Genomic DNA, 14,010 nt, shown 5'->3' on the forward strand with positions numbered 1-14,010 from the left:
TTGGCTGCACCATCAGCCCGATCATCCCCTGCTGATGCTGGAATAGAAACTCTACAGTCCCGTGCAAAGTTGCCCTTCTTTCCGCATCTGAAGCACTTCCCTTTACCGTAACCATTCGGGTTTGGCCCTTTAGACTTCCCTCTAGATTTTGATTGGTCTCTTCGTCCCCTACCCTTCTTCTACGCATGCCCTCGTGCCTCGACATGCAGAGCACTCCCTCTGCTAGAGGCCTCAGCTCCTGAGACTATGTGATGAGATTCTTCATCCAAAATTGCCCCAATCACCGTATCGAGCTTCATCTTGTCATTGCCATTGACGTTACTCACCGCCATCACCAAATTCTCCCACAAATCTGATAGACAAGAAAGTAGCAGAAGAGTTTGGATCTCATTGTCGAACTTGAGATCTACTACATCAAGCTGTTACACCACTGCCTGAAATTCGTTTAAGAAGTCCGCCACGGGAGCTCCTTGCTGCATCTTTAGATTGAACAACTTCTTCATCAGGTACACCTTATTTGAAGCAGATGACTTCTCATATAGCGCCTCCAAGGCTTCCATCAATTCCTTGGTGGTGGTCGTATGAGAGACGTTGTAAGTCACATGCTGGTGAAGGTTGAGCCTGATGGTGGCAAGTGTTTTACGATCGAGTATCTTCCACTTATCGTCGTCCATTTTCTCAGGTTTCTCCGTCTCTTCTTGGAGGGGTAAGAAGATATCCTTCTGGTATAAATAGTCTTCTATTTACATCCTCTAATACCTAAATTTTAACCGTCGAATTTCTCAATTCGAAGCATGTTGTTTTCAACCGTATTTGTGAATAGTAACAATACTTGTAAATAGTACCGTACTGGTGAATAGTATAGTATTCGTGAATAGTACCGTATACGTGAATAGTATTTAGTGCCTTAAAAGAGTAAATAATAATCTAACTTATTTTCTGGTGTGGAGGATCCACTTTTAGGGGCAGTTTGTTTGCCAAAAAAAAGAAGAAAACTAGCCGCCATGTCACCTTTGAGGAAATCTCTCCCATCCACATCAGCTTTTGGTTTCAACACATTTCCATTTCACATGTTTGTTTCATTTTTTTATTTAAGAAAATGGGGATGCCACCTAGGATGCCATGTCACATTTCAAGAAATGTGTTTTCACAAAAAATGCTGTGAAAACACTTGAAAATATCACATCAATGAGTTTTTAATTAATAAATGCACTATTGGAGAGTATCATGATGAATAAATTTCTTTTTTAATGGGTCATTTCTCTTTTTCTTTTTCTTCTTGTCAAACAAACTAAAGAAATGGAAATCAAAAGCACTGTTACTATGCTCTTTTTCTTTTTCTTCTTGTCAAACAAACTAAAGAAATGGAAATCAAAAGCACTGTTACTATGGAGGTTTTTTTTTGTTTTTTGTGTGACTTGGCAGTGAAAAGGGGAGGTTTCTTTGCGAAATAAACAAAATAAAAAAAAACTGGGAAACCTCTTGATATGTGTTGAAATCATTTCCAAAGAGGGTTTTCCATTTCCCTTTTTTTCATGGAAATAGCCAAACATGCCCTTAGTGGCAGCCACAGAGTATACGATAAGTAGATATATATACTCTAAGTTAGGCTCTGATACTAGTTGTTAGGGTACACACCAACAATAACGTCTCGAATGGAGATGTAATACACAGAATAAAGGCACAATATTAAACACAGTACTCACAGATATACGTGGTTCACTCCTTCGGAGCTACTCCACGATGCAACGACGACACCAAATTCTTTTATATCCCAAAAGAATAGATCAAAGAGAACACCCTCTCTTGATCAGATACACTTCAAGAACTCTCACAAACTCTCTCTGTGTGTTCTCTCTTACTCTTCTATAAGAGGAGTTGTTTCTAGGATGAGTTTTCTTTAAGAGTTTAGGGTCATATTTATAGTGTTTTGGGAAACACTATACACAAATAAAATATTATTAGTGAGACCCGCCACTAATAATAATATATGTGTGGGACCCGTATCCTTTTTCTTTTTCCAAAATTTCGGCCACTGTTTTCCTTCTTTGTCATAGAAGGTGAGCGGCAAAAAAAACGTGGGCTGCTGACACATAAAGTATACAAATTGAAAAAATCCTTGTACGGGCTGAAGCAGACGACACGATCATGGAACAAAAGAATTAATTCTTTCTTTCAAGAAAGTGAATTTCAGAAGTGCTCCTCCGAGTATGCCTTATATGTGAAAATAAACAATTTTGATAATATACTACTATTATCCATTTATGTTGATGACTTGATTTTTTACGTGCAATAATATTTCTAATGGCAACCATAGATTGTAATCTTACTTCAGTCTAATATGTCCATCTTCTTCTTCTTCTTCTTTTTTCTTCTTCTTCTTCTTCTTCTTCTTCTTTCTTCTTCTTCTTCTTCTTCTTCTTTTTTCTTCTTCTTCTTTTTTTGGTCCCGCAGACAAGAGAGATCATGCGGAGATCGAAATTGGAGACGAGGCACGTGACAGAGAGAATCACAGCTCATTTTAGTCAAGGTTTGTCCGTCGCTAATTAAATGTTAGCTGCATTCATCAATGAGAGTATGGTCAGATGACAGACACGCGTGCTGCCAACCTCAGCTCTCATTTATAAACTGAGACGGACGATGATGGACGTCGTAAAGCATATCGAGCGTCAAGAAACGACCATCCAAAAACTTCCTCCATTTTAAATATAAGATTTCAAAGCTCAAAGAAAACCCACATTCTCGTATTGAGTAAAGATCAAACAGACAAGAACAGAGGAGAAATCTCCTCAGTATGAGCTCCCTGCATGGTTTCCAAGGTACCCACTTTGTTGTTGTTTTTTCTCCCCCTTCCTTCTATTTTTCTCGTGAAATTTCTTACTTGGGTTTTCAGTACTGCTGCAGGTTGGTTGAATTGGGTTTGTGAGGGAGAGATCGGTTCTGGATCTTTATGCACTCAGAGAAGCCTGCTTGATGTTTTGAATGTCGGGTTTGTTCTTGTTTTCTGTTCGGGTTCGGTTATATCATCCTTTAGAGGACAAAACGCTAGTAGTGGAACAAGAACTAGGGATTGGGACTGTGTCATTGTTTCGCTCCTTTGTGCAGCGACTGGTGCAGCGCATTTTGGTGTTGGATTTTGGGCCCTTTTTAGTCGCGGAAGCAGCGGCTATGAAAACGGAGATTGGTTGATTTGCTCCGTTAGGGGCCTGATATGGGTTCTTTTGATGGTTTCTTTGATCGTTGCGCCACCAAAATGGATAAGAGTTGTGATTTTGTTATGGTGGATCTTGTTTGCTCTCTTCACCTCTGCGTTTTACGTCGAAATGCTCGTAAGAGGTGATGTTCTTCAAACTTTGGACATGGTTTCATGGCCTGTAAGTTTGTTGCTTCTCTTCCACGCCATAAAACTTGCTTGCAAAACCAGGTTCAATGGAGATTGTTCGGGTGATAGTTTATCCGAGCCCCTACTGATCGAAGAAAAAGATAGGGCAGCAAAACTGGAGGAAGCTAGTGTAATTAGTCGCTTGACGTTTTCTTGGTTAAATCCCTTGTTGAGGTTAGGTTCGTCCAGACCTTTAGTACTTGATGATATTCCTCGTCTAGATTCTGAAGACGAGGCGAATAAAGCCTACGAAACGTTCTTGAGAGAGTGGGATACTGCAAAAAAGGGCAAAGATAAGAGTAGTAACTTGGTCCTCTTAGCTTTAGCTAAATGTTATAAAAAGGAAATGCTGTTGGTTGGGCTCTATGCGTTTCTCAAGACAATATCGGTTTCATCTTCTCCTGTGTTGCTCTACGCATTTGTTTCGTATTCTAGCCTCGAGGAGAGAGATTTGAATAAAGGGCTAATTTTGGTTGGTTGTTTGTTGGTAACCAAGGTTGTAGAGTCTTTATCTCAAAGGCATTGGTTCTTTGATTCAAGAAGATACGGGATGAGGATGCGATCGGCTCTAATGGCTGCTGTCTATCACAAACAGTTGAAGCTTTCAAGTGTCGGGAGAAGAAAACATTCAACAGGAGAGGTTGTAAATTATATTGCAGTTGATGCTTATAGGCTCGGAGATTTTCTTTGGTGGTTTCATATGGCTTGGAGTCTACCCCTCCAACTTCTATTTGCGGTACTTATACTCTTTGGCACTGTAGGATTAGGCGCGATCCCGGGTTTAGTTCCTCTAATTGTGTGTGGGATCTTAAACGTCCCCATTGCCAAACTCCTTAAGAACTATCAATCAGAGTTTATGGTCGCTCAAGATGGAAGGCTAAGAGCTACATCTGAAGCTTTGAACAATATGAAAATCATCAAGCTACAATCATGGGAAGATAAGTTCAGGAGCACAATAGAGTCGCTCAGAAATGTCGAATTCAGATGGTTGAAAGACACCCAAATACTCAAAGCTTATGGAACCGGGTTGTACTGGATGTCGCCGACGGTCGTTTCTGCAGTAATTTTTGCTGGCACTGCAGTTATGCAGAGTGCTCCTTTAAACGCTACATCAATCTTTACAGTTCTAGCAACCTTGAGAATAATGTCAGAGCCGGTAAGAACTTTGCCAGAGGTCTTAACGGTGATGATCCAGGTCAAGGTATCATTAGACCGTATCGGTGTCTTCTTGCAAGAAGATGAGATCAAAGAAGAGGATGTGAAGAGATATCCCCTGAATAATGTGGATTTAAGTGTCGAAGTGCAAAATGGAAATTTTAGTTGGGATCCCGATGTAACGGTTCCGACGTTGAGGAGCGTAAGCTTGAGGATAAGAAGAGGTGAGAAGGTTGCAATTTGTGGACCGGTTGGTGCTGGCAAGTCTTCGCTCTTATATGCCATGCTCGGAGAGATTCCTAAAATCTCAGGATCTGTGAGTAGCTAAACTTTTTAGAATGAAATGACGACCTCCCCTTAAAGTCCAACTTCGCTCCTGAGCTATCTATATGTCATACTTTGCGTATGTCTTAGTGTTGCCATATATCTTATGAACCCACAATCAAATATTTAACAAATTGATGAGTTGGCTGTGTTTTTTTTCCCCCATTTATTCCTAGGGTTTTCTCAATTTGTCTCATTGGCCTCCAACCCAAAAACTTCCCCAACTACGTTACCGCAGAACTTTTTACCCTTTATCCCCTTTTGGAATTGTAGAAAATAGAGGGGGAAAGAGAAGCACTATCCTTTCATTGATCTTGTAAAGAACAATTTTTCAAAACAGCCCCATTTAGAGTTTTTTTTTCAAAATCGACCGGTTTTTTATTTATTTATCAAAACCGCCCCGATTTTGTGATTAACCGGCTAATCATTTAGTGTTTAAGGCCTCTAATTAGGGTTTAATACCCTCCTAAATAGTCGGGGTTGGCAACCCCGACTATTTAGGATGGTGATTAGGCTGCTAATCACAAAATCGGGTCGGTTTTGATAAATAAAAAAAAACCGGTCGATTTTGAAAAATAAAACTCTAAAAGGGTCTGTTTTGAAAAATTGTTCTCTTGTAAATGCTTGACCATGGGCTCACAAACAAAATGTCCACTTTGGACCCTTACAAATTGGTTTAAGTGGATAATAGGTAAATTGATACTTGGTGGGGGAAGCTGGGAGCTCAGCGTTACTTTTAAGAAAAAATTGGTTATTTCAGGTTGGAGGGTTAAGAACATTAACATATATCCCTGATTGCGTGTAGGTTGATGTGTTTGGCTCCACAGCCTATGTTTCACAAACATCTTGGATACAAAGCGGGACTATACGAGGTAATATACTTTATGGGAAACCAATGAATAAGGAGAACTATGAGAAGGCCATTCGATGTTGTGCTCTTGATAAGGACATCGAGAGCTTTGATCATGGAGACCTCACAGAGATAGGTCAGAGAGGTCTAAATATGAGTGGGGGCCAAAAGCAGCGGATTCAGCTAGCACGAGCAGTATACAATGATGCTGATACTTACATTCTTGATGACCCTTTTAGTGCTGTAGATGCACATACCGCAGCAACTCTCTTCCATGTAAGGAAGTTATCTTTTTGATTACATGTAAATATTCTCTGCTAGGATTATAGGTTCATGGCCGCAGCAACTCTCTTCCATGTAAGGAAGTTATCTTTTTGATTACATGTAAATATTCTCTGCTAGGATTATAGGTTCATGGCCGCAGCAACTCTCTTCCATGTAAGGAAGTTATCTTTTTGATTACATGTAAATATTCTCTGCTAGGTTTATAGGTTCATGGAGTTTAAAGATAGAAGGCACCGTTAAGAAATTTGTATGCTTTTAATAATTATGCTATGATAACTTACGAAATATTATTACTAGTCAAACTTATGTAGGCATTTTGTTGTTTAACAATTATGGCACCTTAGAGCATCTATGTGCTTTCACGATTCTCAGCAACATATGTATTCTTAAAATTTTGCAATAAAATTATTGGTTTTCCTTCACCGCAACAAGAAATTTATCAAGTTGTTATTGTTAGGGTATAAAACTATAACCCTCAACCCTCGCCATAACTTTAGAATTTTGAATTTTGGTGCACTAGCAAGGACGGTTGACAGTTACTGTCCCATTGATGCACGAGAATAATAATGTTGAACATCTTCACAGCCAAACACAAGCTTAGCATTTATTTACCATAGAAAATCTGAAGTTCACACTTCGTAGTCTACTAATTAATCTGAAGGCAAAGTTTAGTTGATTTGATATTAAATACATTTTGGTTTTTTGTTTTCTCTTTTGATTGACAGGATTGTGTGATGACCGCTTTAGGAAAGAAGACAGTCATTCTGGTCACTCATCAAGTAGAATTTCTTGCTGAAACTGATAGAATTCTGGTGAGTAGGTTTCAAGTAGAATTTTAATTACTTTTTACTCTTGGTGATGTTCTGACACATGTGCCCCTGGGTGAATTTAGTGAATCTATCTGAGGGTAAAAAGTGATTTAAAAAAAACCAGGGCGTCTACCTGTAACAATGAAACTACAGGGGGTTTATGTGCAATTAGCCCCATATCTTAAGACTGTTCTTATTTGTTACAGGTTATGGAGAGTGGGCAAATCACACAAAATGGAACATATAACGAGCTTTTCAAGGCTGGAACAGCATTTGAGCAACTTGTCAGTGCTCATGAATCATCAATGACCATGTTGGATTCTTTGAATCAACAGAAGGAAGACCAGACACAGGGAAATGTTGTTTTTGTTAATAATAAAGGGATTAGTCTATTACCCACTAAACAAGATAGTGAAGGAGAGATTTCAATTAGAAAGCAGTCGATAGTCCAGCTCACAGAAGAAGAAGAGAAGGAGATTGGGAACGTTGGATTAAAACCATATAGAGATTATTTTCATGTATCGAAGGGTTATTTTTTACTTGTTTTGGTTATCATCACTCAGTCTGCTTTTGTCATTCTTCAGACAATGTCAACATATTGGTTAGCTGTAGCTGTTCAGATGTTTCATATTGGTAATGGCATTTTGGTTGGAGTCTATGCGGCAATTTCATTTCTTAGCTGCTGTTGTGCTTTGCTTAGAAGTTGGATATCAGCGCATCTGGGATTGAAGGCCTCAAAGCAATTCTTTTCTGGTTTCATGGATTCGGTGTTTAAGGCTCCGATGTCCTTTTTTGACTCAACTCCTGTTGGAAGGATCTTAACCCGGGTAAATGTTTTCTATTTTGATATGAAACTTTGATCAGTTTAAAATTATTAATGTAGTTGGCGTAAAGCAGTATGGATTTTATTTATTTATTTATTGTTATGCAGGCTTCTTCAGATATGAGTATTTTAGACTTTGACATACCATACTCCATTGCCTTTGTGATTGCACCTGCTATTGAAATGATAGCAATTATAATGGTAATGGCTGCAGTGACATGGCAGGTTCTTGTTGTAGCAATTCCAGTTCTGATTATAATGGTGTATTTTCAGGTGAGTGACTACTCTTTTCCTACCCTTTTCTGAATTAATTTTAAGGTAATTTCTCCCACAAAAAAAAAACCCTGAGCTTTGGAGTGATTTTGCACAAAACCCTCATGAACTTAAAGTCATGGTACTTAAGCAAGACGAGTTTAGGGTATTGCTATGATTTTGCAAGTTCACAGACTTTAGTACAAAACACCTCAAAGTTCACAGGTGTTTGTGAAATTTCTTCTGATGCATGATTTTAGCACAATGGCTAACCATGTGTTCTTTGAATCTTGAAGAACTATTATCTAGCATCGGCAAGGGAGCTGGTAAGAATAAATGGAACAACAAAGGCACCAGTTATGAATTATGCTGCGGAGTCAATGCTTGGTGCGGTAACCATAAGGGCTTTTGCAATGATGGACAGATTTTTTAGTACCAATCTAAAGCTCATCGACATGGATGCAACATTATTTTTTCATACAATTGCTGCCTTGGAGTGGATTCTTATAAGAGTAGAGACGCTTCAAAATTTGACATTGGTTACTTCAACTCTCTTTCTTGTTTTGATTCCTCAAAGATACATTTCACCAGGTAATGTAGTCTAATTTGGTCGCAGATACATTCTCTTCCATTTTCTCGAAGTATTGGGTGGCTAACTTCTTTTTGGTGCGTTTCAGGATTTGCTGGTCTCAGTCTTTCCTATTCTCTTACTCTTTCTTCCACCCAAGTGTTTTTCACTAGGTGGTACTCGAACTTAGAGAATTTCATCATTTCTGTTGAGAGAATCAAACAGTTTATGCATATTCCATCAGAGCCTCCTGCAGTCATTGATAAGAACAGGCCACCGCCTTCATGGCCTCATGAAGGCAAAGTAGATTTAATCGATCTAAAAGTGAGAATAAAGATATACTTTACTGAGTAAATCTAGAATAAACATAACTAGAGACTTTAGGGCTTTGTCCACTGACTTCTTTAATGGATTTGCTTTGAGATTTGTGTTTGTGTGTGATAAACATCAATGTTATCTTTGATATGCATGTCTTGATGTGTATCGCAAATCATCATGAATTTGGTGGACAATAGCCCTCAATCCACTTAAGTTTCTTCTACTTTTCTCCTACTATTTGGATCTGTTGACTAAATTTGTGTATTGTTTTCCAATTGAAAATTGTCTATTGATTGTTCAGGTGAAATATCGTTCAAATACTCCCTTGGTTCTAAAAGGGATTACATGCACTTTTGCACCAGGAAACAAGATTGGAGTTGTAGGAAGGACCGGAAGTGGGAAGACCACCCTAATAAGCTCTCTATTTCGTCTTGTAGACCCTTCAGATGGAAGAATCCTTGTTGATGAGCTTGATATATGTTCCATAGGTCTAAAGGACCTCAGGTTGAAACTAAGTATTATTCCTCAAGAACCAACTCTTTTTCGAGGCAGTGTAAGGAGTAACTTGGACCCTCTCGGGCTTTACACCGACCATGAGATATGGGAGGTCAGACAAATTGTTCTTACCTGCAAATTTTTTAAGTTTTAGATGTTCAAATATGCGCATCAATATTTTCATAATTAATAACAATATAAGGAACACCTTAATGATGATACTTCATAAGTACAAGCCATGTTGCCTTGTATCGTCATTCAGTTTTTCCTTTTCTTCTCCATTTTTACTTTGTTTTATTTTATTTTATATTTTTTTTGCATTTTGTACGTCAGACCTGGTAAAGGATTACGAATTATAAAATTTTAAATAACCTTTTGGTGCAAACAGGCCAGACATTACACCTACAATATTTGCATCCGCTTATTAATCGTGGTCACAAATATAGTTACGAATATGTTTCAGAACGGAAATTCATATACATATCTGCTAAAATTGACTGCAATATATATGGATAGGAAACACATATAAGTAAACTTGATAAGATTGAAAAATATAGGTTATGTGATACCAGAAATGTTTAAATATAATCAATTTCTTTAATGAGAGATCCTTTATACATGCAGAATCTCTAAAAAACTAAGATTAGATATTTGTGTCATCAAAATTGACCTCAAATCTATTAAGGTAATAGTCAAAACAATTTCAAATGTATGATTGATTTTATATTCGGATATGGATACAAATATTTTACTTGCATATCCATATTCTATGGGATACTGATACTAGTATCTCTATCCTATTAGATACTGATACAGATATATCTGCGGATGTCTGTACCTGTTTCTTACTTTCAACGCAAAGGTGGATATTACTGAGTATCATTAGTCGATTATTACTTCCTTCACTTGCCTGTTCACTGTGATCTAACTTGGATTTAGATGTAGCCTATGTTGCACTGCTACTTCAAAATAGGCGATTCATCCGAATCCAATATGTATCTGATACTTGGATACGCAGATACTTAATGGATACTGATTAGGTGCTCTAAACATACCAAAAATATATAAGAGATATGTCCGAGAATATGTAGTTAAAAATCTAATACAGTATCATTTGCTTTGTAGATTTCCATTTTCCTAATCAAGAATTTATCTTAGGCACTATGATTTCTCTATTAACCAGTGATCTGTATGACCTGAAGATCTTTTATATTGCTCGAGGTTTTTTCTTTTCTACTATTACAGTCTTGCAAATCTATGTTATAGATAAATGCGAGTTTGTACTCAATACAAGTTTATATAATGCATATTTGACAGGCATTAGACAAGTGCCAGTTGAAGGAAACCATTAGCAGTCTTCCCGCTCTTCTTGATTCAACTGGTGAGTAAAGTCCTTAAGCTATCAACCGTATGAATTCTCTGTCATTTAAGGTGCACAACTAAGGTTGATCCACTTTTTGTTTGTTACACCTTGAAGTTAGCGATGATGGAGAGAACTGGAGTGCTGGACAAAGGCAGCTCTTCTGCCTTGGCCGTGTTCTCCTACGAAAGAACAAAATTCTTGTTCTCGACGAAGCAACTGCCTCCATTGATTCTGCAACTGATGCCATCCTTCAGAGTATTATCAGGAAGGAGTTCTCTAATTGCACCGTCATAACCATAGCTCATAGAGTTCCGACGGTTTTGGATAGTGACATGGTCTTGGTACTTTCTTATGGTAGGTACTCTGATTCTGATTTTTATTGTATTTTATTAATTCACCTATTTGTTAGTAAATGTTTATGCCACATAACAAGATAAAAGTATCGGGAAAGCCCATCGATTGTATAGTATGCTGAAGAAGCGGCAATTCTAGAGCATTTACTAACTGAGGAATACAGATAACAAAAAATTTCTTGACCGGCAAAATTAAAAAGATGAGGAAGAAAGGTTTCATAGGTATTTTGTTTTTATGGAAAAACAAAATGGGAATATCAGACAGTTCTTGCAAATTATCAGTTGGGAGTTACCTTAAGTTTGCTTTGATGGAAGTCATGACATTTAGGGACTTGCTCCATGTTAAATCTGTGCTGAATTACAACATAGGTAAAATGTTAACCTAAACCTGCAGACTCTAGTGTAATCCACAGTATCACCTCAACCTTTTTTGGTAAAATTAGGTAAGAAGGGTTAATTTCACAGCCCTCCCCATACGCATAATTAAAAAGAAAGGAAAACAAAAAACTTGGGGTTTTTGCACATATTCCCACTGCCCTTTATTTATTCCACTTAACAATCCCCCTCCAATAAATAAATAAATTAACACCATGAACTTTGACGCCTCGTGTGCCAGAGAATGAAGAAAATTCCCCTTAGTTTTTTCTGAAGGGCTTTTGTGATCGGGAGTGAAATTTCAAGGATATTTTTCGAGAAGGCATTTTTATCATTTCATAATTAATGGGTAACAGCGTCATAACTTCTAAAGTTCAGGATGGTTAAGTGAAATTAACCCTTAAAATAATTTGCGTGAGATTATCCATCTTATAACAACCTTCTTCTATCGGCCATTGATTTGTTTCTCAGCTATGCTGATATTAACCTATTGATTTAGGAGTTTTCCAGCGACAGTGATACATAACTCGGGGAGGGTATTACTCTCACGTTTATGCCTGATATTACCCATTCCGACGTATTACTTGACCGAGGATCAGTTGCCTTCATCACTAATAAGACGTGATGAGGATTTAGAGGATTGAGCTGCCCCAAGTTAACATACAGCTCTTCTGTTATTTTTTTTACCAGCTCCCAGGTTTATGTACTACATCCAGTTCCTCAATATGCTGGCTCATGCATCCGTAACTTTTTATGGTGTAGAGATACCGGGACATGAAATAATCTATTGAATCAAAAACAGAAGCAGTGGAGACTGATTAGTGCTTAGATAATCTTGTTCCTTACTCAATGACCTACTAAATTAAACATGTATTAATACACATGCATGAAGCTTCAGTTGTTCTTATGTATTGGGATAAATCACCTTTGAAAGAGGCTTTACTTTTTGTCCTTACGCAGGGAAACTCGTGGAATATGACAACCCTTCAAAACTGATGGAAACCAAAGATTCCGCCTTCGCCAAGCTCGTGGTAGAGTACTGGTCAAACTGTAGGAGGAATTCTACTAATAATCTTTCAGCAATGTAAAAGATTACAGGAAAGTGTGGTTTTTATGCGTGTTATAAGAAAATATCGGATATCCTGTTTCTGCAAAAATAAAATTCTAACGGTACATCAGTGAAGAGTTGTGGAGATGTTGCTATGCCCAATATGGAAAATGTTCATCCGCGCCAAACACAAAAAATCTATACAAAGGATTAAGTGAGGGGTTAAGGAAGCTTAACCCTTCTTAACCCGCCAAACACAAAAAATCTATACAAGGGTTAAAGTGAGTTAACCCTTCATAATTTGCCAAACATAAAAAATATAGAAGGGCTAAGCTAACCCCTCTAGAGGGATTAAAATGAGTTAACCCCTCAGAATGAGGGGTTTACTAATACCCCTATTTAGAAGGAATAAGAGTTAACATTTCTAATTATAAAGAAAATAGTCAAAACTATTGTTATTCCCAAACACTAAAACTAATCACAATGGTTAAAATAAAACTTATTTAACGGGTTAATAATTTAGTCCTTCAGATTATCGAATAGGTTAAGTACATTAATCATTTTCTTTAACCCTTCTTCCTTAACCCTTTGCCAAACGGGGCCTTTGAGTTCTGCTGTTTGGTTTGGATGTCATTGTATTTATGACATATTTTCACTTTCCACCAACATTTTCATGGTCTTCAAAGAGACAACCAAATGTAGGAAAGTTGAGAAAGTTAAATGTGAACCCCACAATTTAACAAATTTCTTACTTTTCCCTTCAAAACACGTGCAACCAAACATGCACTAATGTGGAAAAAGGAAGATGTAACTATCCCCTTTGAGTGATACGAGCCGCCGTGTGAGCACCTTTGATCGCGGAATTATCAAAGGTGTGTTTGAGAAGAAAACAGTAAAACACACTAGACAATTCAATTGGCGAAGGAAAATACCTTCTCTAGATTATGAAGAATAGAAGATTACAAAATCTCTCTCTCACAATCTCTCTAGAATAAAGAACAATCTCTCTAAACCCTAATATCTTGATTAGAATCTTTTTTCTATCAATCTGATCTTTAGAAACCCTAAACAATCCCTATTTGTAGGTTAAACAACATGGGTGGCAAAGTGGTAAATGCCCAAGTCAAACCCAACTAGAATTTGTCTCAAAACAGAATCCAAATTGGCAACAAAAAACCCCGTCGGTCGACCGACATGCCTGGTTTGGTCAACCGACCAGAAACAGGTTTTCGGACCCTGTAAGGTATCCGTTTTCGGTCGACCGGCAATGAGCGATCGATCGACTGGTTTTGCTTCCGTGGTCGACCGATGTCATCCCTTCGGTCGACCGGTCAGGGCTTGATTCTCCAGCTTCTTGATTTCCTCTATTTTTCTGCTTTTGATCGTTTTTTCCGCCACCAACAGTTCTGCCCACGCTTCTATCCTCAAACTACCATGAGAATCATCTATCCTCAAGCGCCCATGAGAATCGCTAAGTTTCCGAAGTAAGGAAGAAGATACACTCGTATCATGGCTCCCCCCTTTAGGAACTTAAAGTCATGTTCTAGTTAGAACTTCACCTGAGGAAACTCTTGAGCTCCTCCTTTCTTGTTGAACCACCAGGCTTTGCT

The 14,010-nt window shown here is 37.9% G+C and overlaps 1 protein-coding gene across 1 annotated transcript; it reads left to right on the forward strand.

Moving 5' to 3' along the window:
* Positions 2,424-12,529, forward strand: LOC109826458 (ABC transporter C family member 8-like). The gene is made up of 12 exons (XM_020393491.1): positions 2,424-2,819; positions 2,905-4,853; positions 5,667-5,987; positions 6,722-6,808; positions 7,012-7,632; positions 7,737-7,901; positions 8,177-8,471; positions 8,558-8,772; positions 9,068-9,373; positions 10,579-10,642; positions 10,739-10,978; positions 12,313-12,529. Exons 1-12 carry the CDS (start codon positions 2,795-2,797, stop codon positions 12,438-12,440), a joined length of 4,416 nt encoding a protein of 1,471 aa, XP_020249080.1. The 5' UTR covers positions 2,424-2,794; the 3' UTR covers positions 12,441-12,529.

Source organism: Asparagus officinalis, chromosome 1, assembly GCF_001876935.1.
Source record: "Asparagus officinalis chromosome 1, Aspof.V1, whole genome shotgun sequence".
NCBI lineage: Eukaryota > Viridiplantae > Streptophyta > Magnoliopsida > Asparagales > Asparagaceae > Asparagus > Asparagus officinalis.

Bases quoted from the DNA above. Each gene is read 5' to 3' on its own strand.
- LOC109826458 (XM_020393491.1), top strand. From the start codon at position 2,795: ATGAGCTCCCTGCATGGTTTCCAAG. The intron at 8,472-8,557 runs GTAATGTAGTCT...GGTGCGTTTCAG, and splicing joins TCAAAGATACATTTCACCAG to GATTTGCTGGTCTCAGTCTT. The intron at 10,643-10,738 runs GTGAGTAAAGTC...TACACCTTGAAG, and splicing joins CGCTCTTCTTGATTCAACTG to TTAGCGATGATGGAGAGAAC.